A 27,956-nucleotide genomic window follows, 5' to 3' on the forward strand; every position below is an offset into this window, starting at 1 on the left:
GTGTGGCTTTTTATTGCAATATTGAAAATGTGAATATGAGAAAATCCCAAATCTTAACAGATAGCTTTTTTTTTACAATCCTATAGCTTCACAATCAAAATAAGACAGGCAAATATGTGACGGGTAACAGTCTCACTTCATCTTAGGCCCACAAGGAATGGGTGAGATACAGGCCGCTGAGATGTGGGGTGTTTTTTTAAAGGTATTTTAACATTTTATTGACAGTTGAGAGGAAAGACGAAAGAGTACAGAGTTGAAACGGGGAGAGAGGGAGGGGGATGACATGCAGTAAAGGTCCCCGGGTCAGATTAGAACATGCGACCACTACAACAAGGACTGAGCCTATATGGTGCGCTCTGAGGTTCCCGGAGATGTGTTCTTAACATTAATATAGCAATTAAAATAGTACCTAGCTGTTTGGATACATTTAGCATGTAGGTGCTTGAGGGACAACATAGTATTATCTGTAACTTTCTTATTCAAAACTGTTTATGCACATTTTATTTCCACACTGGCATCAATACAATAAATTGAAGATCCAGACAAAAAAACATAGTAAAACTTACTCTAAGCAGACCTGTCGAGGCATAATTATGTTTTTTATACTTTCCATATATTCAAAGTTAAAAATCATATAATTGAAACAATGGTTATAAAAACATACTATATAGGGACATGTTGTGTCAGGCAGTAACAAAATCCATGTAACAGCACCTCTTAAGTTCACTGATTAACACATCTCATTTGTGCACAAGTATTGCAGTGAGTGTGCGCCGGCTGTCAGAATCACTTTAGTCAGATGGACGCACTTCAGGTTTACACCAATTCTTCCGTTCTGTGGGGTTGATTTAATCACAAAAATGATCACATACATGTTCTGGCCTGATTGAGTGTTTTTCCTTTATCTTTATTTTGTGCAATCTCAAAAGTCAACATTCCTGTCACAGATGTACACTAAAGAAAACAGCCAATTATAAAGCCAAAAAGGTCTTAAGGTAGTTGCAGAATATTTGGGATGTAACCAATTCTGGTTTGGAAAATGCTACTGAAACAGGAATAGACTGTTTTAAACTCAGTACTGACCTGAGAGTCTCCAATCGGCAGTGTGGACTCTCCAGGACATCAGTCAGCAACTTCACTCCTGTTTCCTGCAGGTTGTTTTTACTGAGGTCCAGCTCTTGCAGATGGGATGGATTGGACTTCAGAGCAGCCGCCAGAAATGCACAGCCTTCACCTGTAACCCGACAACGTATCAACCTGCAGAGATTACAGAATTATTATATTTACAAACACTCACCGGACACTTTATTAGGTACACCGGTTTAATTTCATGTTAACACATATACGGTAACTAATCAGCCAATCACATGGCAGCAACTCAATGCATTTAGGTATGTATACCAGGACAGGACAACTTGTTGAAGTTCAAACAGAGCAACAGAATGAGGAAGAAAGGGGATTTAAGTTACTTTGAATGTGGCATGGTTGATGGTGCCAAACTGGCTGGTCTTAGTATTTCAGAAACTGCTGATCTACTGGGATTTTCACGCACAACCATCTATTGGGCTTACAGAGAATGGTCCGAAAAAGAAGAAACATTCAGTGAGCGGCAGTTGTGTGGACGAAAATGCCTTGTCAGAGGAGAATGGTCAGACTGGTTCGAGATGATAGAAAGGCAACATCAACTCAAATAACCACTCGTTACAACCAGGGTAAGCAGAATACCATCTCTGCATGCACAACAAGTCCAACCTTGAAGCAGATGGGCTACAGCAGCAGAAGACCCCACCAAAATTGGACAATAGAAGATTGGAAAATTCTTGCCTGGTCTGATGAGTCTTGATTTGAGTTGCAACATCAAAGTACCGCTTAGTACCAATTGAACATCGTTTAAACGCCACAGCCTACCTGAGTATTGTTGCTGACCATGTCCATCCCTTTATGACCACAGTGTAACCAACTTATGGCTACTTCCAGTAGGATAATGCACCATGTCACAAAGCTCAAATCATCTCAAACTGGTTTCTTGAACATGACAATGAGTTCACTGTACTCCAATAGCCTGCAAAGTCACCAGATCTCAACCCAATAAAGCCCCTTTAGGATGTGGTGGAGTGAGAGATTTGCATTGTGGCTGTGCAGACGCAAGATCTGCAGCAACTGCGTGATGCTATCATGTCAATATGGACAAAAACCTCTGAGGAATGTTCCCAACACCTTGCTGAAAGTATGCCACGAAGAATTAAGGCAGTTTGGAAAGCCAAAGGAGGTCCAACCCAGTACTAGCAAGGTCTACCTAATAAAGTGGCCAGTTGGGTATGTTTGTGATGTAGCGACGACTATGTAAATGAAGCATTTCATATCCCCCAAATTGTCACCACAGGTAATTTGATTTCTAGGCAATTTATCATCTCCAGATTAATAAACCTCAATAAACAGTTGTTAATGAACCTCATGTTTAACTGCAAAATCAGCACAACAGTAGATCAACCCCCCTACCCCCCAACACATGTTTTTAACTATTTCTTAAGTTCAAGTAGAGGGAATATAGATTCCTTACCTTAGAGTCTTCAGTCTACAATGTGGACTCTCCAATCCAGAAGTCAACAGCTTCACCCCTGAATCCTGTAGATCATTTTCACTTAGGTCAAGCTCTTTCAGACTGGAGCGGTTGGACATTAAAGCTGAAGCTATGGAAGCACAAGAACTCTCTGAGAACCAGCAGCGCCTCAACCTAAACAAAAGAGTAATGCATGTTATTAGAGAACTATTATATACTACATCACACGGAACATCACACTATTACCGTGTGATGTTCTTGTTGTTTTAGCTTTGTCCAATGTGTAGGTTTTACTGTGTTTTTACTGTGTCATATTGTTGTTGTCTACTGGTTAAGCAAAATGTAGCACAATGCCCAAGACAAATTTCCTTAACAGGACAATAAAGTTTACCCTGACCCTGACCCTGACCCTGAATGCTGCCTGAAACATCCAGAAATTGCATGTTTCAAACTCTAAAATGCCACAAGAATCTAGATTTAAAACATTCTCCTTTAACAAGGAAACACTGAACTAGACAAAAAAAATGTATCAGACCCAAAAATGTGTTGCTACTTTATACTGTAATAAACAAGGTGTTTCAGGATTTTTTTTTCACATTCAAGAGTCACTTGGGTTCAAAGAGGACAATGCTGTTCATCCCATGTGATGTGAAGTTATTGTTTTAAGTATGTAGCTCAACAATGATATGTATTCAAGATGTTTTTACTATAAAGTAAAAATATATAAATATTGTCAGTTTAATGATGATTTAATATTCATATTATTGTTAAACTGAAAACATGATGACTGACCTCAGTGCTTCTAGTCTGCAGTGTGGACTCTCCAGTCCTGTGCATAGCAGCCTCACTCCTGAATCCTGCAGTTCGTTATTACTCAGGTCCAACTCTCTCAGGCTGGAATGATTGGACTTGAGAGCTGTGGCCAAAATACTACAGCAGCTCTCAGTAAGCCCACACCTATCAAACCTGTAATTGAAAGGATTAATATTCAATCTGATATACTTGACTGATTATAAACCTACTTTAATTAGCAGACAGAGTCCTCTCTTTATACACTTGCCTTCCCACTCCTGTGGAGCAGCACACAAAGTGTGCATGAACTGTTGTATAAATGGCCTAATCCCACCCTGATATTTTGGCGGTCAGAACTAAAGGAGTGAAAGGTTACAAGAAGCCTTGTAATATTTTTGTGGGCGCCTGTCCCAACCAAACTAAAACTTGCAATTGGTATCCATTGCTCCGTCAATGTAAAGGGGGGGAAGACGTACACTTAAATGCCATTATGCCAAACTGACACAAAGTTTTGACAAGTTTGTCGAGCTAAATATAAATAAACAAGCAAGGCAACACTAACACAGCCCTTTCAACCTCACAGTGCCACAAGCAGGCCCCCTCTACCCTACCTTTGACTGAATGCAAAAGCGGAAAAGGCAGCAAAGGTAACACACTTTGCATGAAAGTCTAGAGTGTAAAGGACTTTTTTTTTTTTTTTTTTTTTTTTACAAAACGTGTGTTTCATTTTATCACCTTTGCTTTATTATTTTACAGGCACCTCAAAAAAGAGGACCTACGATGCAAAAAAGAAAACAGGAGGGTATGGAGACAACTAAGATCATAAGTATACACTGGTCGTTCTGACAAACAATTAGACTCTGAAAAAGACAGCTGATCAGAGATGACGACTTTCAACCTTGTTGAAAAGTGCTTTATCAGAGTAATATTATAATGTCACACATTCAGGCAAGCAAAACAAAACAAACTTAATAGGAAATTGATGGTGTAGATTGACCAAACATTGCTGGCTCTCAAATCTAATGGTTCTGCGCACCTAAGCAATATGTTGGTAACTACTACTCGTTTGAACTACTACTTGTACTATCAGTACAATACAAATTTAACTGAACTGCTCCACAGTTATCTGTGTGTGAAAGTCTCTAGAGTTTATTAGACAAAGTCTATGGTAAATAGAACTTCTTTCAGTCACCATCTGCTTTAGGAACAAATATGTGTTCGGTAAAGGGTATAAGATCTACAGAAAAGACTCACCTCAGATACTTAAGTCTACATTGAGGACTCTCCAGAGCAACAGACAGTAGATTTACCCCTAAATCCTTCAGTTTGTTGTTACTCAGGTCTAGCTCTTTCATATGGGAGGGGTTGGACTTCATAGCTGAGGCCAGATCTGCACAGCAACTTCCCGACAGCCCACAGCAACTTAATCTAGAAAAAGCAATATACATCATGTAGCTATATTGGGCAACATTTTAGCTAGAGTTTCATCATTATTTAATTTAAACTATTGACTGTTTCATTATCGAATTTAAGCTGTAGATGTTCAAATATGGAGTTATGTTGACTTGGATGCTCAACTCAAACACATTATTGTGCCAGATTACAAAATGTACAAGTACTGAAAACTCACTGTTTGAAAAAAAATGTTATACCATGTAAATATATAGCATGAGGAATGTTATTCCCATGTGAAGGTTAATAATATCGACTAGCACCACAGGAAGTTGGGAAGGGACCAGTAGAGACTACCAGTATGGCCCAGGCATCTGTGCTACCACATTTAGTGTAATAACCGTAAGCATACAAAATTAATCTCTGCACATAGTTAATAAGATTGAGTCTAACCTCAGATTCTCCAGTCTACAGTGTGGACTCTCCAGTCCCGTAGATAGTAGCTTCACCCCTGAATCCCTAAGATAGTTGTTGTTACTTAGGTCTAGCTCTCTCAGGTGAGAAGAAGTGGCCTTCAATGCAGATGCCAGAGAAACACAACAACTTTCTGACAAACAGCAGCTCTTCAATCTAAAAAACACGATGCAGGACATAGTTAAAAGGACATAGTTAAAACAGATTATTAAATCAAATCTAATTGGTTCTATATATGTAGCTTAACATTGCTCTAATCAACAGACTAATTAACCGATTAAAATAGCCATTTTGTTTATGTGGATCAAATTAATATAAGCCTTATACTGATGTAATCATGAAATATTTATAATGCGGTTACAAATAGAAATTCGAAGTGTCTACTCCATTAAAACAAATTTTTGTTACGATAGCATTACTACTATACACACTGCATGTAATGTGAATACATGAGAACCTAAAGATGGAAGAAGTATAAGGACAGGAAGAAACAGAACTGCCTGAAAGTTGTTCAACCTTAGAGTCTCCAGTCTACAGTTTGGACTCTTGAGTCCGACAGACAACAGCTTAACTCCTGAATCCAGAAGATAGTCATTGTCACTCAGGTCCATGTTTTGCAGATGGGAGGGGTTGGACATCAGAGCTGAGGAAAGAACTTCACAATGCGCTTCAGACAGTCCACACTCAGAAAGTCTGCAAATACATAGTATTTGATGTCAGCATTAACTGATTCAGAACAGAAACGGTGCATAGCACAAGCTTAATAAAAAATAAAAATGTCAACATGTATAAAGATACCTTTACACTTTTGGTATTTACATATTTACTTACCGAGCCTCCCTGCAGTTTCTAACAGCTGGGAGCAATCTCCGTCTTCCATCACATGAGTTGTACTTTTTCAGGTCCAACACATCCAAAACCTCTTCTGACATCTGCAGCATGTAGGCAAGAGCTGAGCAATGAGTCTTGGTGAGTGTCTTCTGTGATCTGCTGTCTGATTGCAGGTACTCTTGGATCTCCTGATGCACTGAGTTGTCATTCATCTCCATTAAACAGTGAAAGATGTTGATGCTTCTGTCAGGAGAGATATCATAAGCATTCACCTTCTTCAAGTTGTTTATTACTCTCTGGATGCTTCCTGGACTGCTTTGTGTCCAGCCCAACAGACCTCCTAAGAGACGATGGTTGGACTCCAATAACAGGCCATGTATGAAGCGAACAAACAGGTCCAAGTGGCCATTTCGACTGTTCAGAGATTTTTCCACAACTTTACTGAGGAAGTAATCCAGACTTGGTTCACTGCTATTTCTGTCCCAGTCCTCTTCCAAGAATGTCATCAGAACTTCTATGTTCTTGTTTAGGTAACAGTCGACCATGTAGACAGCAGCGAGAAACTCCTGAATACTTAAATGAACAAAGGAGTAAATCACTTTTTCAAAGAGTGCACACTCTCTTTTGAAGATCTCTTTGCACAGACCTGAGAAAACTAAGGCTTGTCTGACGTCAAGACCACATCGCTCCAGGTCTTCTTGGTAGAAAATGATGTTCCCTTTATCCAAATGTTCAAACGCAAGTCTCCCCAACTTCAGAAGGAGTTCCCTGTCAGTCTGCATCTGCTCCTGTTGGATCATCTCATGCCCCTTTTCGTACTTTTGTGCTTTCATCTTAGACTGAAACAGCACAAAGTTCGAGAACATCTGCGTCAGAGTCTTGGGAAGCTCTTTTAGGTCTGTTGCCAATGTGTGCTCCAGAACTGTAGAAGTGATCCAACAGAAAACTGGGATGTGACACATTATGAGGAGGCTCCTGGATGCCTTGATGTTTGAGATGATTTTGTCAGACACTACTTCATCATTAAATCTCCTTTTGAAGTACTCATTTTTCTGAGTGTCAGTAAATCCTCGTACTTCTGTTATCCTATCAACATATGAGGGAGGTATCTGATTTGCTGCTGCGGGTCTGGAAGTTATCCAAAGTAGAGCTGAGGGAAGCAGATTTCCCTTGATTAGGTTGGTCAAGAGCATGCTGACTGATGATGTTTGGGTGACATCAGAAACAAACTCATTGTTCTGGAAATCCAAAACAAGTCTGCTTTCGTCCAGGCCGTCAAAAATTAACAAAACTTTACAGAGAGCAAGCCTTTCTGCTGTGATCATGCGGAGTGTAGGATGAAAATCATGAAACAGCCCCAGAAGACTGTACTGCTTCTCTTTGAGTAAGTTCAGCTCCCGGAACGAAAGTAGAATCACAAGGCTGATATCTTGATGTTCTAAGCCTTCTACCCAGTCAAGAGCAAACTTCTGCACTGAGAAGGTTTTACCAATGCCAGCAATGCCATTCGTCAGAACTACTCTGATGATTCTCTTTTGGCCAGGTAAGGCTTTAAAGATGTCATGGTATTTTATTGGAGTGTCATGCAGGGCCTCCAATTTGAATAGTGTCTCAAGTTGCCACACTTCATGTTGGATATTAACTCCTTCACACTGTCCTTCAGTGATGTAAAGCTCAGTGTAGATACTGTTCAGTCGGGTTTGAGGTCCTGCTTCAGCAGTTCCTTCTATTGCAAATTCACATCTTCTTCTCAGATTCATCTTATGACTGTCTAAAACATCCTGCAGACTGTCAGCAACTGAAAGATCAGCAAAAAACAGAACAGAGGGTTAAAGAAATACACTGTAGTCCTATCTCCAAAATAAATCACTCTTAACTTTGAAGGTAATGTCAACATGTCACAATGTCTGCTTGAGTTTATTCTTGCACTCTGCCTGTCAGTCTCTACTTTCAGCCACATTCCCACTTCACTTAGCCCTTTGATAGTCCCTCTCTAACTGTCCACAGGGGCCTCATTTAAAAATCTTGCGTCAACCCGGGTGAAATGTGAGTAGGCCCTTTTCACCGCAAATGTTGGTATTTATAGAAAGATTCTATGCGTAAAAATGTGCGTATAGATCTCCCGGAAGGTTTTCCCAACTTGGGGAATCAGCGACATTCAATGGCAACACCACAAAATAAAGCCCAGTTATCAGAAAAACACACACATATTAATATATGAAATGCTTGGCACCCAATGTATTACATCATTTATATGTATAATCTTACCTATAGTTGCGAATATAGGCTACTGTAGTCTTTTGCATGCAGTTATGATGTTGGTTGAATTACTCATCAAGTAGGTCTAGACATGTTTTGGTTATATATTTTACATCTTATAGCGCTATTATAGTGTAAAAGATTCAATGTAAAATACCGTTGTGTTTGTTTTTATCGTCTCTCTTCCATGACATAAGCTGCACTGATGATCAGATCTTGCAGTGCTCACAAAAGTTAATATGAATTTCTAACGGGTTATGCAAACAGAGAATATTACTTTTTTCTCACTGGGAGAAAATAATTCCCTGTGTGCTATTGGTGCACTCCGACAGCACCCTGCGCATTTCCCGAGGGGACTAGGCCTACTGAGCTGAATCTTGCGTCGCACTGCCAGTATTTTCGGTTTGGACATTCGCCCTTTATTTTACCCAACAGTCCACAATGAAACGGGCCGTGGGGGTGAGCCGGGTCCCGCTCATCTCTGTACTATGGACGTATTACTTGCTGCTACTTCACACCCCATCCTTACACTGGGCTTCATAGGGCGTATGGCTATTATGAGTCCGTTGCGACTTCCACAGGGACACAGCGCACAGGTTGAATTTATCAATGAAAGTATGACAGTTGAGTTATGTCACTATCGAAATTGTTACGTGTCATTTTGCATAGTGGGCATACTGAAATGCTGGAGCTTTCAGTGGGTATACGGCGTATACCTGCGTATCACAGGCTGCAGGCTCCTCCGTTGTAAGGGAGCGGCACTCCGTTGTAAGGAGGAAAGTGATGTGGTCTCTTCTGGTTTCCTCTTTTACCCAGCGCAGCTTAAACTTGGGCAGTTAGACGGAAGCCAGTAGCGCAGCTTTGGAATCAATTGTAGCAGCAAATTGATTTTTGATTGCTCCCACAATAACCTCAGGCAACCCTGTGGTCATTGGCGATAGACCATTTCTCATTACTATGGACAACACACCAGTTAGTTTCGGGTTTAAAATGCATTGTAACGCGCGTCACTGAGATTGTACCGAGTAAAATATTACCAATTTTTTTTTTGTAATGCCTTACATTACCGCGTTACACCAAAAAGTTATGCATTACAGTAATGCATTACTTTTGTAACGCGTACTCCCAACAGTTCACTGCAGGTGGGTATTTATGAAGGGAAGACTGAGTACAAGTGAGCGCCACATGGTTTTATAAATCTAAAAATGTATTTGCGTATGCACATTATGGTTTTCGTGAGTAAGCAATGTTTTAGGTTGGATCCTACGCACAGTATATAAATGAGGCCTCAGATGCCCTCAGATTTTTCTTACTTTTGTTCTATCCCCCAGCCACCATGTATGTATGTGCTTCTAACCATACAGTTTTTTCCCCCAGTCAGTATCAGATTGTCTACTTTGCATCTGCCTTATTAGCTTTCAAGCCTCTTTTCTGCCTGCCTGATCTTCTGCCTGGTCCATGGATTGATAACTCTGCTTTTCCTAGTTTAGATCCTTGCCTGTCTTGTGAGTCAGTCAAATTCCTAATTTACCTTCTAACCTAGTGTTCCAAGAGGATGGTAACTATCAACTAATGTCTCTGGAAATTATTCTCCTTATTAATTCCTTAAAAAACCTTAGCCATCTGTTTCAAACAGTGGGTAACTGTAGACCCACAGAATGCATTGCATGTTATGTATATGCATGTCAGTGTCATTATGAACGTAAAGCGACGTAGTCTTTAATAGAAAATGTGATTGAGATGTAAAAACCTGACTCTCCCCACAGCATACCCTTCCACTTTCTTTGATGTAATTTTTACTTTCATGTACAGTATGCTTAAAGTCCCACACTGTAACTTAGCTGCATTTGAATTTACAGTAAACATACTGTAGCTGTTGCAACGGGCTGTTTGTGGTTATTGTGTTCGCCAATATAGAACAAAAGTTTAGTTTTATGATATTTTGAAACATCTCTTATGTGAATAAGGTGATGCAAAATAATAATAATACAGTACAATGCATTCTGTTTTAGACACAGCACTTACTTGGTGATGTCTGCAGTTCAGAATGTTTTCTGGATCTTTTTCCTAACTGGGGACATGAGGAATCTGTTGATTCACAATTATCTGGGTTTGACACAATGTTTTGCCTGCAGCAGCAGTGTCCAGAGCTGGTTGACTGTGGATCCTCCGGAACCTCCTGGCACAAAGCACAGCATAGCAGCTGATCCTTCATAACATCACTATTCCTTTTCCTCTCTCTGTGAAGATAAATGTATTTTCTTTTTTAATCTTTTAGCATGTAACATCGTCCTACACAAATATTTTTTCGATTCACATAGTACTACTGATGTTACAAATTGTTCCCATATTAAGGGTTTGTTAAGTACTTCACTTTATTAAATAAATTGTTTTATTTTTCCCCTCAAACTTTTTGTGTATTCTCCCTCTTCTGGAAAAATCAGTTCATGACATACTTAAAACAGCATTCAGTATAGCCTGAGTGGATTTAGGACAAAAACATATTCTGTTAAAATATACATAAAATATCCATTGTTCCTGTACGCCTTTTGATCAAATGTGATGCTAACAGGGACTACCAACCACTATACAGTTTCTTTCATTTCAGAGCCATAGTTGGACAGTGGGACAGTAGTTGATGGCAAGTTAATGTTTTACATAAAATGATAATGTGACTGCTCCTAAAAGATAATGATGCTATTTTGAATTCACAGTAGGGTTTCCCTACTTAGTTCCTGCCATGATGAAACATTTGTGCCAAAAATAATACAATTTTAGGATGTCAGCACTACTACTGAAAAGGCCCCATGGCCCTCTTCCTGTCCTTTCTCCTCACAATAAACGTTTGTTTCCCATAAGCATTGTGGAATTATTGATAGTCAGCAAAACCAAGAAGATGATCAATGATTTTAAGACATTTGAGGGGGATGAGGAGAACTCTTACTTGATGTTCAATAGTCCAGGTTCATTACTGAAGGTAAGAGGATATTCTTTGGACTGGTCACTCTTCAGAGACAGACAGCTGGAGAGTGGAGACTCTGCTCTGTCCTCCTTGTCCTCCCCACGAACACTCATCCTTGGTCTGACAGAAAAGTCAATAACACAATGTTTGCACAACAGCATCCATGCAGGGGTGAAAGGAAACATGCTGTACATAAAAGGTTGATTGATATGTTTCAAAAGGCTGCAAGAATAAGGTAAACTCTTACTTGATGTCCAAGAGTCCAGGTTCATTACTGAAGGTAAGAGGAAATTCTTTGGACTGGTCACTCTTCAGAGACAGACAGCTGGAGAGTGGAGACTCTGATCTGTCCTCCCCATCCTCCCCTCTAACACTCATCCTTAGTCTAAGAGAAAAGTCAATAGCACATAATGATGACTGTGGATTTTGTCCCCTGTCACTTACAATGATATTATGAAAGGACCTCTTTGCTGCCAGTGTAGACATAACGCGTTTAGGGCAGGCCGGTGTTACACCAAAAGCTGTGACTCATCAGAATGTGTGACCCTAAAGGGTGCTGTTATTTATCAATGCAGTCTCATAGCGAATATGCTATTTAAAAACCCTTTATATAGGCCACAGTATATGGTAAAAATGTTGGTCCACAGCGCAAAACGTAGGCCTATGCCTTTGCTAGTTTAACAGAAATGTCATTGAAAGATTGTTACGTTTTTTTCTCACATTTTTTTAGCTGTGGACCGACATTTCCCTGTGATACAATTTGGTTGAAAAAAGTTGGTTAACAACACCGAGGGTCACACATTCTGATGGGTCACAGCTTTCGGGCATGTTGGCTACGGTAGGCTACAGAGTTCAGGTAATGTGGGACATCAGGTAAAGTAGGACAAATATGCATTGTGTTGATTTAATATGGTCAAAATCAACAACCTATCACCAAAACTGATCTTGAATTGTTGTAACAACACTTCTTTCCACAAAACAATGTTTTTTTCATCACAGTGGGTGTTGTCTGTCTTCATATGAGGTCTACTTGCAAACACTTGGTCAGTTCAGCAGCATATACAACTAAAATCCCGCAGAGATTTTAAAAGTGTATCTTAGTCCCCAAAAGCTTTGTGAGAAATTTGGTGTCAGTAAAGTGAAATTTGAGAAAGTTTTGGTTAAAACCTGTTTTTCAGTTTATGCTAATTAGCAAAAAATATTTCCAGGCGGATTTATATGGTCCCAGAGGCTTTTCTGTAGAGCACCCTCAAGTAGGCCTACCTGTGTATGAAATTTCTAGTCAATCGGAGTTACGTTGTGAGGGGCGTGGCCTCTCAAACTTTTTTCAGTCGGGGCTTAATAACAGCGCCGCCTTGTGTGGAAAATCAAAAAAACTGAATAATAGCACACCCCTTGCCCTTGGGATGGGGAGGTGGGGACGCACGTTCTGTGAAATGTTCGCATTTATAAGTGTAACGTGTGGGAGGAGATAGAGCTAGAAAAAAGGGAAGGAAGAACTAGAAGAAGAAGAAGAAGAAGAAGTATGGTGGATAACAATAAGTTACAGGCCCTCAATACTTGAGCAGCCTGTACTTAATTATATTATTTAGTGATGATTAGGCTGTTAATGAAATTGAAATAAGGTAACAACCTGTGCAACTGGATCCTAATGAAGTAGTTGTGTGGGACAGCATTGTGTGCTTAATGTGTGGTAATTAACTAACCCCAACCCCCTAAGCTTAAGTTTTAACCTTAGTAAAACTACACCACCACCCTAAAATGTACAGAAATGTAAATGAAATAATCTACTGCCATAACATTGAGAGTGATGAATAACATAGCCCATCATTGAAATACATTTTATCTAACATAACCTTTTTTTTCTGGGAACTTCCTGATAACAGGAAAACAATATTGACACAATTGAAATGATGCAGATAGGCTACAAATATAAACAAAAAATGGCTAGCCTACTTATGGACAAGAGTGAGTGATATACAACATGATTAAAACGAAAGTTATTTTAGCCTACTTTGTCCTGTTGAATGTTTTCAATTAGTCATAGGCAGGGGTGGACTGGCCATCTGGCATACCGGGCATCGTCCCGGTGGGCCGGCAGGCATTTTGGGCCGGGCCGGGTCCATTTATAAAAAAAAAAAAAAAAAAAAAAAAAAAAAATTAAAAATCTTTTTTTTTTTTTTTTTTTTTTTTTTATGGACCCTCGGCTGTGTGACTCGGCCCGGCCCGGCCAAGTCACACAGCCGAGGGCCGAGGGCCCTTCCCTCTCGGGAGTGCCATGGACATATAATTGTGCGTGCAGGCTGTCAACTTCACCTGAAAGTTAAATAAAACTTTGTCCCAGGCCATTACTCATTATGATTGGTTCTAGGCTGGGCCTGGCCCAATCACACACACAGCAGAGGGCCGCCCATTCAGAGGCTGCATTAAATTGTATTATCATGCATTCAACTTCTACTCGGTAATTATGAGCATCTGACGATGGTCAGTTACGTTCAGGGCCGTCGGACTGCGGACAGGCTTGGGGGGCCCAAGGCAGAGGGGGGCTGCACCCAAAACATTTTTTTTATTCTTTTTTTTACTGGCTCAATATAGGCCCCTGATCTTTGAAGGCCCAGAAAAACGTTATTTAGGGAAAAAAAAAGATTTCATGGGCCTTTCATTCGTCAGTACATTTATGTTATTTTTTAAATAACATTGTTCGGGGCTACGAAGATCAGGGGCCTATATTGGGCCATTAAAAAATACAAACAAAGGAAAAAAATTCCCGAAGCTGACTGGATTTTTTAAACATGTACATTTCTTCTTTCTGCTTTTTGGTCATCTGTGTCTATACATTATTCCAGCAAATAATAGCCTACTAAATAGCTTACATAGGAAACAGTTGATTTATCCTTAGTTTTCTCTTCAAAGTGCACCAGATTGATGAATTTTACTTTAACATTTGAAAAAAAATCTTCCGGGGGAGCATTCCCCCGGACCCCTCTAGAACAGTGGTTCTCAACCGGTGGGGCGCGGACACTCTACCGGGGGGGCGCGAGGGGGATGAAAAAAAAAAACTTCACTTTTTTTGATAGGTAGTTGCCAAGTTCATCACACAAACACTCCAATCCACTGATATGAGATCAGTTTGCAATTTTCAAGTACTGAATTAATGGTAGGACTGTGGCCACTAGAACTGGTCTCTGGTCAGCAAAGGTCTTGAAAACAGCATAAGTGTGCTTGTGACATGTGTGCCACCCATGCATGTGTATGGGCACGTGTCCCAGCAGATTTTTGAAATCTGAATAAAAAAAATTAAGTTTGTAGTTAGCAAGTGTAACATGTTCTTAGGGCAGAATTTCATAAATAAAGGTTTATTTTTTTAGCAAGATATTTGGTCAAAAGCTAGTTGTCATCCGTCCCTCTGTCCAGTTGTTAGGCATCTGGCTGCTAGCAAGTTATGTTGTTTTGCTAATTTTACTATTCATCTGAACTGAAATGAATATTGACTTTTTCCTTTATTATCTTCGCCAGAATGCACCAGAATGCTTAGATTACATGTTAAAAACACAAAAAAATCTTCTGGGGGGGGGGATGCCCCCAGACCCCCCTTCAGGGGTTTAGTTTTCTGACAAACATTACAATGGATACTAACATGATTTGGGCATTTGGGATTATAAATCATCTTTGAATTGGTTACAGCATATCACATGCTATTAATTCAGGGGTGCGATGGCCACCCCACTCTAGCTCTGTGGCCCACCTTGGCCACCCCCAGTCAAAATTTCCTGGAATCGCCACTGAGACACACACAACTCCGCGTTCAGGCTGCACAGCACATTAATCGCAGGTAGCATTTTGAGCTAAATCTGGCCACTTTCCAAATCCAAGACTCAATAGTTGAAACATTCTCTGAACTGGGTTGTCAGACAGCAGTGTTTCCCATTGATCATAGACTTTGTTTTGTGAAGCTTTTTCATAACAGGTATACCTATTGTAGAATGTATTCTGTGTATGTTCTATTTAGGCTACTATTTTCTTCTCTTCTAAGGAGATTTAAAAAAAAAACATTTCCTCAGTGTCACATAAAAGTGCACCAGAATTTAACGTTAAATTATAAGAAATTTCCGGACCCCAACCCTAAACCCAACTCAAAGGTGCACCACTGGCCTAGCCCTTGTGATAATAACAATAATAGAGTATCTATCTATCTATCTATCTATCTATCTATCTATCTATCTATCTATCTATCTATCTATCTATCTATCTATCTATCTATCTATCTATCTGTGTAGGGTGGTGTGTGTGTGTGTGTGTGGGGGGGGACGGGGGGGAGGGGGGGTTGTCAGGGTCGGTGGGGGGGCCCAACTGCAATGACCCAGCTTTGGGGGGGCCCAGCTTGCAGAAGGTTGAGAACCCCTGCTCTAGAAGGTCCAGGGTCCACGACACAGTCTCTCAAATTCCTGTGAGAAACACTGTGTGTGTGCATGGTTATTAAGAGTCATTAGACCAGGGGTTGTGTTCAAGTACGCGTAATGATTTGGTCATTCATCAATAGAAACATTGTGTTGTTATCTGGCTCAGAGAGTGACCAGTCACTCATACGTTTTGGACTATAGACAAACATAGCTTTTACATGTTTGTATTGTAAGACCGCCTCTCAGAGGGCCCATCAGGACTTCCTGTATAGGGGCCCAGAATTTGGAGCAACGCCCCTGCCTCCACATATCGTATAAATAATCATGGTGGGCTGCCTTGGCCAAAAATGCCAGGGCTGAATTTTTGTCCCAGTCCACCCCTGGTCATAGGCCTACATGATTATCGTGTTGACAAGACTGGAAGGAAATACTGATCAAAATAATTAAAATTGATTGCATGTTATTATTGTGTTTTATTTGTATTTTTAACCTTTATCTATACAAGTAGGCTAAAAATCACGTAGCATTCGCGCTTCCGCGTCCGGTGTGTTTGAGGCTCAGATGCCTATAGGCATAACCTTCAATAACCTAATACCTACGGCAGGGCCTACTTTTAGAACACACCTGAAACCATCACCTACCTTTTATTGGCCGTGGTCCAGTTCTTCCTTTATATTCAGGTTTCTCTACATGCCCACATTTTACTCACATGACCAGAAAAATGCAGAAGTAGACGCGCTCTCCGACTTCTGTTGACAGGCATGTGAAACCGAATTTCCGTACTCTATGACTGCCTCTTGCCCCCGTATTCGGATCTTTACGGTAGGCTACAGAAGCGTATTAAATGAAATGTAGACTATGTGTGATCTTAGGCTATCGTGTATTTCTGACACGTTTACACAACATGCTCACTAGTTAGTCTATTTAATGGGCTATGTTTAAGAGCAATTGTCCTTCAGTTCACCTAATCCGAGTGGCCACAGACGGGGTTTGCACCGGCTTTCAAAATAGAATGACAAAAGTGAAAGCAAGAAACGAGAAATGGTGCTCACTGCTCAGTATTCAAATTATAGATTTGAAATATAAACAATGTTAAATTAATCAAATTATTTAAATTGGGAGACTGCTTGGAATAAAAAAAAACGTTTTATAATAATAATAATAATAATAGTTTAATTTAAAAAAAAGTTGCCTAAACATGAAATTATTTTAGGATTAAGTGCCCCTATATAGTTTAAGAAAGTTATCCTACCGAACCCTCTTACAGCCGTTTTTGGCATTCAATGTGAGGGTGATCATCTGCTTAGAGCACAATCAAACTGTATTGCCTTTGTCACTCTTATAGCCAGAAGATTAATTTTACTTAATTGGAAGCAGGCTACTCCACCCTCCTTTAAACACTGGATTAGGGACACACTACAATTTCTGACGCTTGAAAAGTTAAGATTTGCTTTAAAGGGTTCAAAGGACAATTTTAGCCATGTTTGGCAGCCTTTCATTACATATCTGCTTGACCAGCTCTAAGGATGTACACATTTATTTTTTAATTTTATTTTGTTCACTTGTATTTTGCTATGGATCCCAATAACTCCAAACTGTGCACACACACTTTTTCTTTTTTGTTGTTGTCATTGTTTGTTTTATTGTTATTATAATAATCATTGATTATTGATTTATTTTTGTCTGTTTGTCTTTGGGGATAAAAAAAAATTGTTACATTTGTAAAATGATGTTTTGCTATATTGTGAAAAATCAATAAACAAAGTGGTAAAAAAAAAAAAAGAAAGTTATCCTACTTATTACGTTAAATAAACTTTTTTTAAAGGACTTTTTAGAGATGCCTGGTTATCACAGTGATGCTGCAAGCATTTGATAATATGATAGACCTCTGAGCATGGGGGAGTTAAAATTAGAACAACCTTCAACATTTTTTTACGTAAATTGCTCATAGTGTCTAACTTTAAGTTAAGCATTAGGGTAACCTTCTCTTTCCACCACGGTACCAGGTCCCTGTGCAGGCCAACACTGGCCTATATATGTGATATTTGGAGTGTATGGTCTTTGGTTAAAACTTTATGTTGCAGGGGCCAGCAATTCAAGTTTAAAAAAAGAATAAGACTTGAGTTAATGCTCTTGTAGTACTGACATCTCCATTGAAATTTCAAGACATTCAATAATAAGAGGGTTGGTAGTGTGAAAATAACACTCTTTATCTCAGTTTCATTCTCACATTATAAAACTTCAACACAAGAGGGCATCATACACTCATGTTTCCAAAGCTAGGCCCTCTGCTGTGACTCCGGATACACCGTTTAGATAATTGAACAGATAAATATCCCCTTCCAAAACTGAACATTCGTTGTTTACACATCAATAAGAATATAGATCAAATGTATATGTTCTAAAATAAAGTATTTTACATCAGAATTAAGCAAACATTTGCACAGTTGCACTGGTATTTTATTTATTAATTTGTTTTATTGATATACTATGAAAAACTCTGATAATTACTAAATGCTATTTCAAAGAAATGTCTGTAATCAAATTGTGCTTTAGGTGAGATATATATTTATGTTTCTCATTGAAATTCTCTTAACATATCTACTGAAACATTCAGTTTTCTGCACTTTACTGGATAAAACATGGGATGAGCTCTTGTTATTTAACCAGGAAGGTTATCTCACAGGATGTATACAGAAACACACCGCCCTGGTGCACTGTGGGCACACACACACATGCACACACACACACAAACACACACACACACACACACACACACACACACACACACACACACACACTCCCCTCCACATCCTGTGTCACTGTGGCAGGCAGGGCATATCCACCACACACACTCACGCTGTGCACCGGCAGGACCAAGGCCAACTGACTGCTAGTATTTTTATAATCTTCATCCTCCCTGACCTGTTGCTCCCCTCCTGGCGCCAGTGGTCTCAGCCCTCCCCCTGTTCTGCCTCAACCTTACACACACACACACACACACACACACACACACACACACTTGCAAACGCACATGCTCCTGTACACTCAGCAGCCCCTCCACGGATAATTGAGACCAGCTGTTGCAAGGTGCCTCTTCCCTCGACCCTGCAACCCTCCTTCACCCTGCTGCCGCTGCACTTGCCTTTCTGGCAGAAAGCTATTCCAAAGCCCCCTTCCCTCCCTCCCTCCCTCCCTTCCCTTCCCTTTCTCTCCCTGACTCACACCCTCTCCCTCTCACATGCCTCAGTCCGTTTGCCACTTCCCATCAGTTGTGTAGACTGTCCCATAGCCGTGATTTTGTTTTGTTTTAATTCTGTCTATCAGTCCCTTATTTATAATACTTCAATAAAGCTACATTTAATCCCATTCTGGTTGCAATAAATCACTGGAATCTGGCTCCTCCCTGCTTGCCTTGGTAATCAATATGTCAAGCCCAACAAGCAAAATTGCTGCTGTATAAAGCTAGGGTAAATAGAGTTTAATATTGGACATAAAATTAGAAATTATACACTGAAACTGTAATTGGCAACTGTTTTGTTTCCATTATGGTACTCATCAATGTGACGACAACATTCTTGCCAAACATTGCCAAACATTCCCCAGCTCCAGATTCAAAATGGATTTGCAGCCTTTTTGTCCAATGCGATAGTTTTGGGGGTTTTGAAATTGTAATTTAGGCTTTAGGAATTTTCTTTCTTTTAATTATTTGCTGGCATTTTATGAGCCATACATTTCAATCGAGAAAAACAATTGGCAGGGAGATTGATTATGACAATAATCAGTATTTACAGCGTAATATTAAATCCTATAGTGTGCGTGCCACGTCTCTGTTCTCCGCTTTTTTTACTGTTATCGTTCTGGATTTATATTTGCTAGACACGGCCCGGCCAGTGGTGACTGCATGCGAGTCACTGCCCTGTTGCAGAAATTTGTGGAGTTTGGGAGAGGAATGGGGGAGGAGGAAGGCTGGGACAGGCATGTCAGACTCTTTTTTTTCCAGCTGGTCCTGAGGGGTCAAACTGTGTGTGGATGTGTGCGTGTCATGGCCTCTCATTAGGGGGTGAGACACTGCGGCTCCAGACCCCCATGGAAGGATTGCTGGGTGAGTCTGCAGTGATCCTGCCACTTTGATGCCCCTGACCCCCCACCCCCCACCAAGAGGTTAATGAGCCTCAGTGAGCTCTGTAGGCATGCTGTTATTGTGTGTGTGTGTGTGTGTGTGTGTGTGTGTGTGTGTGTGTGTGTGTGTGTGTGTGTGTGTGTGTGTGTGTGTGTGTGTGTGTGTGTGTGTGTGTGTGTGTGTGTGTGTGTGTGTGTGTGTGTGTGTGTGTGTGTGTGTGTGTGTGTGTGTGTGTAACATTTGAAGAGGGGCATTATAGGATGGGGTGCAAGGAACCTCAAGACCCTTGATATGCTTTTTACTGTGATCCCTTGCAGTGGGCGGATCAGATGACCGGACCATGCATGTGTGGATGTGGAGAATACTCTTAGAATAGGTAAAGCAGCACCTGCTCCTCATGGGGGCTCAGGTCATTCATACACAGGGAATCAACAGGATGAAAGAAAGTATCACAAAGTTGTGTGTTTTTTTATGTATTTCTTTTGGGAACAACATTTTTGAGTGCTAATATTTCACCATCAGAACATTAAAACATCTTGTGACGGATACACCTGCATTTTGGAGCGAAAAATACTTTGTCCCATTTCAGTTGTCTCATGTTGCTTTGAAATATCAAACTGCTGACCGTCAGACTTTTTCAAAGTTGGTATTGTTGACAGCACTGAAGCAGAAAATGCTCAACTTCCCAGCAGCACTCTTTGACACATCTCCACCTAATGCATGTAAGCCACCGTGGGGCAAAATGAAAATCTCCGGGGGCCTACAACTGGAGTTGATTCATTGCCTTAACCTTCAGTAATTACTGGCCGTACGTACTAATTACTAGTCCTACCTGACTTTTCTTCCAATTTTATGTTTATCGCTAACATCTGAAAATTGACCGCGGTCCTCTTCACATAGCTGAACAGGCGGTGAGACATGAATGTGTTGTTTTGGGTGGGGCAGTGCAAGCCCTGGCCCGCAAAAGGAAGGCATAGCAGTCCCAAAACAGGTGCTCAGACACTGTGTTTTTCCTCTCCCCTTTCTTTTCATCATTCACTCCCTTTCCCTCTTTCTTCTCCTCACACCTGTTGAGGTGTGAGGACTCATGCTGGTTGAGCCGAGCCTGAGCTATGCCGACAGGGTGGGGGTCTGAGTTGAGTTGTGGGTAATTACTTAACTACTATATACTTTATCTCCTTTGCCGGCCCCTTCTGCCACCTTCTGATGTAAGGTGCTACTTTGGGGTTGATCAGTTGTGTGTCCTTTAGTGCTGCAGCTTAGGCCAAAAAGGGGGGAAGGTACAGGAAGGCAGACGTGGGAGTATGACATGGCATGTTTTACGGAACAAATGGTAAACCTCAAATTATTTTTATTCCAGAGTAGTTACAGAAGGGGTTAAAAACGATATAAGGTGCTTGGTAGGGCGTTCCCCCCATGGGCCTCGGCCAGCAGCGGACCCGGGTTCGATTCCAGTCGTTCTCTGCATGTCACTCCCCTCTCTGCCCCATTTCAACTCTGTCTCTACACTATCAAAAAAGCATAAAAATGCCAAAAAAATATCTTTAAAAAAATATATATGAGGTGCAACCTATTACAGTACAACGGTGCCATCTGCTCAGAGCTGGATGCTTTGGTTTTTTTACTGTACTGGAAAAAATCACTATCTGTTGTCACCAGGACAAAGATTTACCCAGCTGTTTGGGATCTGAGGGTGTGTGGGTGTGTGCTGGCCTGGCATTCCCAGAGCTGCCACTAGGCGCTGGCAAATTAAATTTGCTGCGCCTGTTGGTCTGGAAACTCTCCGTTGAAGCTTTTTAAAAAAGACCAGAAATTTTGGCTCACGTTTCAATTGGTTCTATCTAATATGGGCGCGCCAGAGCCCTTTGTATGGTACTCTGGGGAGGATGTAACCGGATGACGACAGTGACGTGCATGCGTCGAAGCCATGATAGTAAACATCAAAGATGGCTGCGGATATGTTGTGTGAGTTTGAGACTGCTTTGGCCTCGACCCTTTACGATTTGGAAGACGGCACTCAAATATTTCATTAGCAAGTAAGTGGAATGTTCTGTTTTGCCGACCGAACACGGCAAACGTTTAATTTAACAGTTTAACAGCTGTTCGCTAAACGAACAGGGCTTACGTCACCTTGTGCATCGCTCTGATTGGTTGTAGTGCTATCCAACTGCGTGCAGTGGCATTTGAAATGCACGAGTAGGAGCCGCCCCTAGGGTTGGAAATTACTATTGATCGTGGCCAGACCCTCTATCGTTCAAGATATCAGGGTCTGGATTTCCAGGCTAGGTGTGTGCATGAGTGGCTGGTGAAACTTCACTCTGCCATTTGGGCCTCTTTCTTCAAAAAGTGTGTCACTCTCCATTGAAAACCATGTAGCCCCTATCTCTGAAATTGGTGATTGAGATTTATTCGGATCGATTCAACGCTCCTTGGTGAGAATAGAGTATCATCAAAAACAGTTCATTTTGGAAACGATGAAATAGGCTGAGGTGAGTGCTGTCACGCTAAACTGCCATTTATTTGAGCTGATGATGGTCGAAAGGAACAGAGTGACGAAAGTGATACAAGATTTTTTTTTCAGTTATTTTACATTAGAATCACACTCACCAGTCAATAACACTTCCTGTAATGCCAGGGGGGGCTTCATGTTTTATGGTGACATGGTTGAAATGAACATTGTTGTTGATACCAATACAAAGATGTGAATTTTACTGACATAATAACATCTCCAAAAACCTCATATATCCATTCTTAAAGGATTCTTTTACGTTATCTGATTCTGAATCTGATTCTGATTATCTGTTTTTTTCGTCTTGTGATTCCATTACACATGGCTACCCCTCCACCCTGCTTATCTACCTGTCCAGGTACTACAGGTTGAAAAAATAGCAGTTTGCTAAAACCTGGTACAATGCATCTCTCCTGGCTCTAAACAAGGTTAATGTTCCTTTTGTACATTGTCCCTGTTTAAATAGAGTTACATTACATTATCATCTCATGACACTGCATGCGTTTCTCACCACTGTCTCTTTGCCCTAAGCGTCGCTTGTTGGCACACGGCGCAATTTTATTACAACCACCCTTTAATTTGATAATCAAGCCAACTTTTCCAACCAAGGTATATTTTTTTATGTTGTAGAAGTAGTCATTTTTCAAACATGTCTCTGTTTCGTTTTCCAAAGACTTCTTTCTGTTAATGTGCAGTTGTTATGGAGAAACAGCATTGAGTTGTGCACTTTATAGTTGATGCCAGCAATGTGGAAAAATGATCTCAAGTAATCCAAAAACAGACAGGCTGTTTGTAACATCGCACAGCTGGTAGCTTGAAGCCCCTGTAAACCCAAATCCACAAGCTCCTTCTAACTATGTAATTTGGGGAGTTAGTTGTATGAAAGTAAGCACCAGAAAAGAGGCATATTTATCATCCAAAGTAAAGATATTGTCATTTAAGTTTGATAAACTTTACAGAATTTTTTTTTTCATAAGGCGGTGCTATGCTCTGGTTCTTATGACATATTGTATTTTGAACCATGGAGACTGTTTGATACAGTCACAACATCCTGTCAAACAGAACAGCTGTTCTTACAGTAACTACATTTCATAATATTTATTTACTTTTAGCACATATCTATTGGGAAACTGTTTTGAATAGGTGTTGATTTAACTGTAAGATTAGAGGCTGTAGTTTGCACAACCGTTGAATTGTATTGCTGACAAACTGACAGGTACACTGTAAACAATTGCTGTAAATTTACAGCAGGATTTCAACAGCATTAACCTGTTATTTATAAAAACAGCATTTAACTGTTAATATAAAAGGCAGTCTGTTAAATGACAGTCCTTTGCTGTTATGTTACGGAATGGTAATGTTTTTCAAAAATACTGAACTTTGCTGTTAATTTACCATCAAACTTAGAAGGGACAACTTGACATGAGCTGCCTGCACATGTGAAGCTTATACAATTTTCTTCATTAATCCTCATCCATCCACATCTTAACTAATAAGTGTTGTTTACTTTATATCCTCTGGTTAAGTTTACTTAAAGTTGAGTTATATTTACTTGGAAATCGAAAGTGCAGTTAACATAATTAAACCAAGTTAGTCTGAAGTTATGTTTACTCAGTAGAATGAAGGAAACGGATTGCCTTCGATAAATCAAGTAAGCACAACAAAGTGTATTGTAGAGACGCCCCCTTTCCCACAATGACTTGCACTGGACTAAACGTTTGGTATGTTGCTATTTGCACCCTCAGTAAAGGGGATGTTTCACTCCATTACGTCACTATGCATTTTGTTTAAATAAAACATTTTTGTGTGAACTAACCGTTATTTTTGGTTATAACAAACGGTTTGTGGAAATCTTAAGCAAGATCCCTAGTTCAACTCAGGAGACAATTTGCAATATAAATTAATCATTCCATTGAACTTGATATATTGTGACAAGTGTCTTGAAGTAACAAACAGAAGCTGATCTCTGTGTTTAGCATTTGAACAAATAGGGGACATAGTAAACTTACATATGGAATGAAACACATCTGCCCAATGAAATATAACATCCCCTTCACTCACGGTGCAAACAGCAACATAACAAACATTTAGTCCAGGTTCATCCCTTTTTTTCATTAACAGTATAATCCTGTCAATTTTAGTGACAGTAAAATAATGTTCATTTAACAGTATTAAAATGGCAACCCTGCTGCCAGTTGATTAATGTTTTTTTCCAGGGAAATTTCTTACAGTGTATTTCAAGTATTTTGTCCACCCAATTAATGTCAGTGAGTTTAGGCTAAATAACGGAAGGGTTAGGGTTTGAAAAAATCATCTCAAATATTTTATCATTGTCCAACCACAAGAAGCCAACTATACAAAGGGTGTTTTACTTAAATATTTTTACTTACTGTATTTACAAAAACAAATCCATATATAGGCTGCATACAATAATTTAAGCGTGTACCAAATACCAACACACCACCTGTCCTTTACAGAAGGAACAATACGGTAAGCAGGTTTATTTATTTTCTATATAAAATGTAATTAAAAATATAGAGCTTGATATTTTATTGTCTTTCATTCGATGGATAATCACAATTATGTGTTATAATTTGAAACTATTTGGTGTGAATTTTACTTTCTGCCCCTCTGTTAGACTTCACACTTTGGCAACACCACTTTGCTTGCTTTGCAAATGGGGAAATGAACATCACCAGGCAGCCTTTCATTATTTGTATTACCAATTACGTAACTGACTGTGATCAAGTAAATCTCCAAAGAGTGACGTCCTTCCAGTGATGCTGATTTGGGCACATCTGGAAAGGCTTTTATGAGAAGATTCAAATACCAATAGATTGTGTGTTTCTGGTTTTGTGTGACAGTCATGTGGGAATCCTCTCAGTGCTCTCCACAGGGGGGGGGGGGTGTTTTCTTTGGATTTCAAAAAAACAAGCTCTCGGGTAATGACTTCAGTGTGTTGGTGTGTTTTTATTTCATTTGTGTGGGACCACACTTTAGCTCCTGTCAGTTCAGACACGCCAGGTGGAACCGATATCTCAATTAATGCACCTTTATCTCCAGTGACATTGCATTGTTTCTAATTTGTGGTGCATGCCTGGAAAAGCTTGCGTATGCGTGTGTTTGTGCTTGTTTGGGCACATGTGCGTGCGTGCATGCCACCCTGTACTCCTCTCATCTGGTCGGGCCCTCTAGCTGGTAATCCGAGCATTGAGATTAGAAAGAAAAACAGCAGAGAAGAATGTCTTTGGTTGAGCCAGCGAGGAATTTACAATGGCCTTCAGGCTGCTTTGACCTCTCCCTCCTTTACTCTCTCCCACTCTCTCTCTCTCTGACACATACACACACATACACACAAATATGTAGAGGACATTTAGGATTTTGTCATTGTCAAGGATATATCATTGTCCTTTACCCATATTTTTTATCAGTTATTATAACTCACCAACTTCAGCTAAAATCTGAGGATGCAGTGACATCACAAGAAAGGTGTCCAACAGGCTGAGCCACACAATAAGTCATGTGATCACACAGGTTATAAGCAAGCCCACGGTAGAGACATGTCATTTATTGCACAAATTAAACTGTGACATCCCCTGTCATGTTGTAATTTACCTATTAGAAAAACAGTTTTCTCAGGGATGGATCAAGCGTTCATATTATTTGACTCCTGATATGTCTTATTATTAGCCTGGCTCCGCCCGCCGACCTACTTCCGGCCAAATTTCCTTTTCCCTTCAGTAGTCTTCTGTACAAATGAAATGAAGTACGATGGTCTGGTTGGACCAGGCTAGCTTATTATAACAGTAAAGGGAAGACCCTGGAATTTTAAGAAATTAAGTGTTTTCAGAAGAATTTTGATTTCCTGACACAATTACAAATTATATACAAAAATAAACAAACAAAATTATCATCATTTTAAAAGATTGTATTGTTATGTTTGTGTGTGTGTGTGTGTGTGTGTGTGTGTGTGTGTGTGTGTGTGTGTGTGTGTGTGTGTGTGTGTGTGTTCATGTGTATACTTGTAGTGTCAATCGTTAACCATTTTTTATGGATTCCCATGACATTGTAGTATGTAATATGTGTTGTTTGTCTTGCCGAGATGTATTACCAAAATAAACTCAATCCTCATCACAATCTGATGAAAATGATGAACTTCAAAAAATAAGAAAGAAAAAGCTGTTGGTTTTTGTTTGGACATGTGAGATTAAGCTTTCGATCCGCTCCCATCTGTTGCCACGGTGATGAAATGGTCTGAAGCGGCTGTCACCGTGTGGACAGAGATGACACCATGTTGTGGGACAGAAAGGAAGTTTGAGGAGGACACTTGGATGGAGTTCTAGTTTCAGGGGGAACAGCTGTGTGGATACTTAAGACAAACTGGCTACCGGAACACCTGATCTGTTCCCCTACTCGCTCTGTCACAGCCCAGCAACCTGCCTTCCTCCCAGACAAACCTCAGCCAGTGTGTGTGAGACAGAGAGTGAGGAGGGGGCATACAGGTCTTTGCACAGACGAAGGGGACAGGTGTTAGGGACAGGAGGTGCCGTGCGGCCTTGGGGGGTGTGGTCAGGTGGTGACACACCTGTCCCGGCTTGCACAAGAGGGTCTAGTTACACACACACACACCACACACACACACACACACACACACACACACACACACACACACACACACACACACACACACACACACACAAACACACTCAAGCATGCACATCAGCCGGGCCATGTGTTCTGACATGCAATGTAAAACCAACTAGCCCTGCATGCATTTGAATGTTCTCGCCAATTCTTGTTATGCCAAAGAAAAAAATGGAAGCTAAACTCATTGTGCGAGGGTAGGAGGCACATAAATTGAGCAGAAGACTTGCAGCACAAAGCTCTGTGCAGAGATTTAGTAACAATGAAAGAGTGTGTGACAGAGAGAAAGGGGCAGTGAAGGGAAAATGTCTTTGGATGTGATTTATTATTTGTTATCCAACCACATGGCTTAAGTTTTTCCAAGGTCTCTGTGGGTCATGTGGTCTGTGGTTCATCTAAAAAAGCAAGTCAGGGCACGTGTTTGCTAACTTTACTGATTTACAAATGAGACTATATTAAGGAACCCCATGTTTCCAGATAATTTTTCTTCCTTAAAACTAATAATTTTATTTATTAGAAATGACGCAAATGACTGCTGTAAAACTGATTGACTCACAGGGGACAGAAAAAAGAGATTCTTCCTCCTAGCCAACCATCACTTCTTCAATAACACATTTCTTTCTAACAGTACACCCTCAGAAATATTTCATTTTCAAACTTTATTTTTTACATATGTAGCAGTACTCCCTAAGACTTGTAAACAGACTTACTGTACTTACGTACATTTATAAAATCAATTGAGTTCCACTTTAGGGTAACTGACAGGCCAATTTAAACTGATTGCTCCAAGAAAATCTAATTTCAGAGACCTATCGTCTACAATGTGACTTGATGTCCTCCTGTGCTCCCTTTTCAAAATAATTTAAGTGGACACCAGTGTGTGTGGCACATGCTGTGTTTCTGTAAAGCCTTGGAGATGGGGGGGAGATAGGCGTCTGGCCCTCGGGTGTGGATTTCAGGCAGGTGCATTCGCCTGCCCTGCGGCTCCTTAAGGGACAGGATAGGACGGG

The 27,956-nt window shown here is 40.3% G+C and overlaps 1 protein-coding gene across 2 annotated transcripts; it reads right to left on the bottom strand.

Moving 5' to 3' along the window:
* Positions 1 to 132: 132 nt before the first annotated feature.
* On the bottom strand, positions 133 to 16,442 carry LOC307253145 (protein NLRC3-like). 2 transcript variants are annotated; one of them, XM_080031032.1, is made up of 12 exons: positions 16,312 to 16,442; positions 11,518 to 11,655; positions 11,253 to 11,390; positions 10,334 to 10,548; positions 6,050 to 7,847; positions 5,735 to 5,911; positions 5,198 to 5,374; positions 4,607 to 4,780; positions 3,353 to 3,526; positions 2,561 to 2,734; positions 1,084 to 1,257; positions 133 to 835 (listed from the first exon to the last, which is right to left on the bottom strand). In XM_080031032.1, the coding sequence occupies exons 2-12, from the start codon at positions 11,646 to 11,648 to the stop codon at positions 817 to 819; spliced, it is 3,351 nt and encodes a 1,116-aa protein (XP_079887158.1). In that variant the 5' UTR covers positions 11,649 to 11,655; positions 16,312 to 16,442; the 3' UTR covers positions 133 to 816. The 2 variants fall into 2 exon arrangements, with proteins under 2 accessions (XP_079887158.1, XP_079887159.1); XM_080031033.1 differs by lacking the exon at positions 16,312 to 16,442 and adding an exon at positions 13,285 to 13,398.
* Between the last annotated feature and the right edge of the window lie 11,514 nt (positions 16,443 to 27,956).

The sequence above is a fragment of the Ammodytes marinus genome (genome assembly GCF_949987685.1).
Source record: "Ammodytes marinus genome assembly, chromosome: 7".
NCBI lineage: Eukaryota > Metazoa > Chordata > Actinopteri > Uranoscopiformes > Ammodytidae > Ammodytes > Ammodytes marinus.

Excerpts from the sequence above, each read along its gene's own strand:
- LOC307253145 (XM_080031032.1), bottom strand. The coding sequence starts at position 11,648 with ATGAGTGTTAGAGGGGAGGATGGGGAGGACAGATCAGAGTCTCCACTC. Across the intron at positions 7,848-10,333 it reads TGAACTGCAGACATCACCAA|TTGCTGACAGTCTGCAGGAT; the intron begins GTAAGTGCTGTG and ends CTGATCTTTCAG. Across the intron at positions 5,375-5,734 it reads TGTAGACTGGAGACTCTAAG|ATTGAAGAGCTGCTGTTTGT; the intron begins GTTGAACAACTT and ends CGTGTTTTTTAG.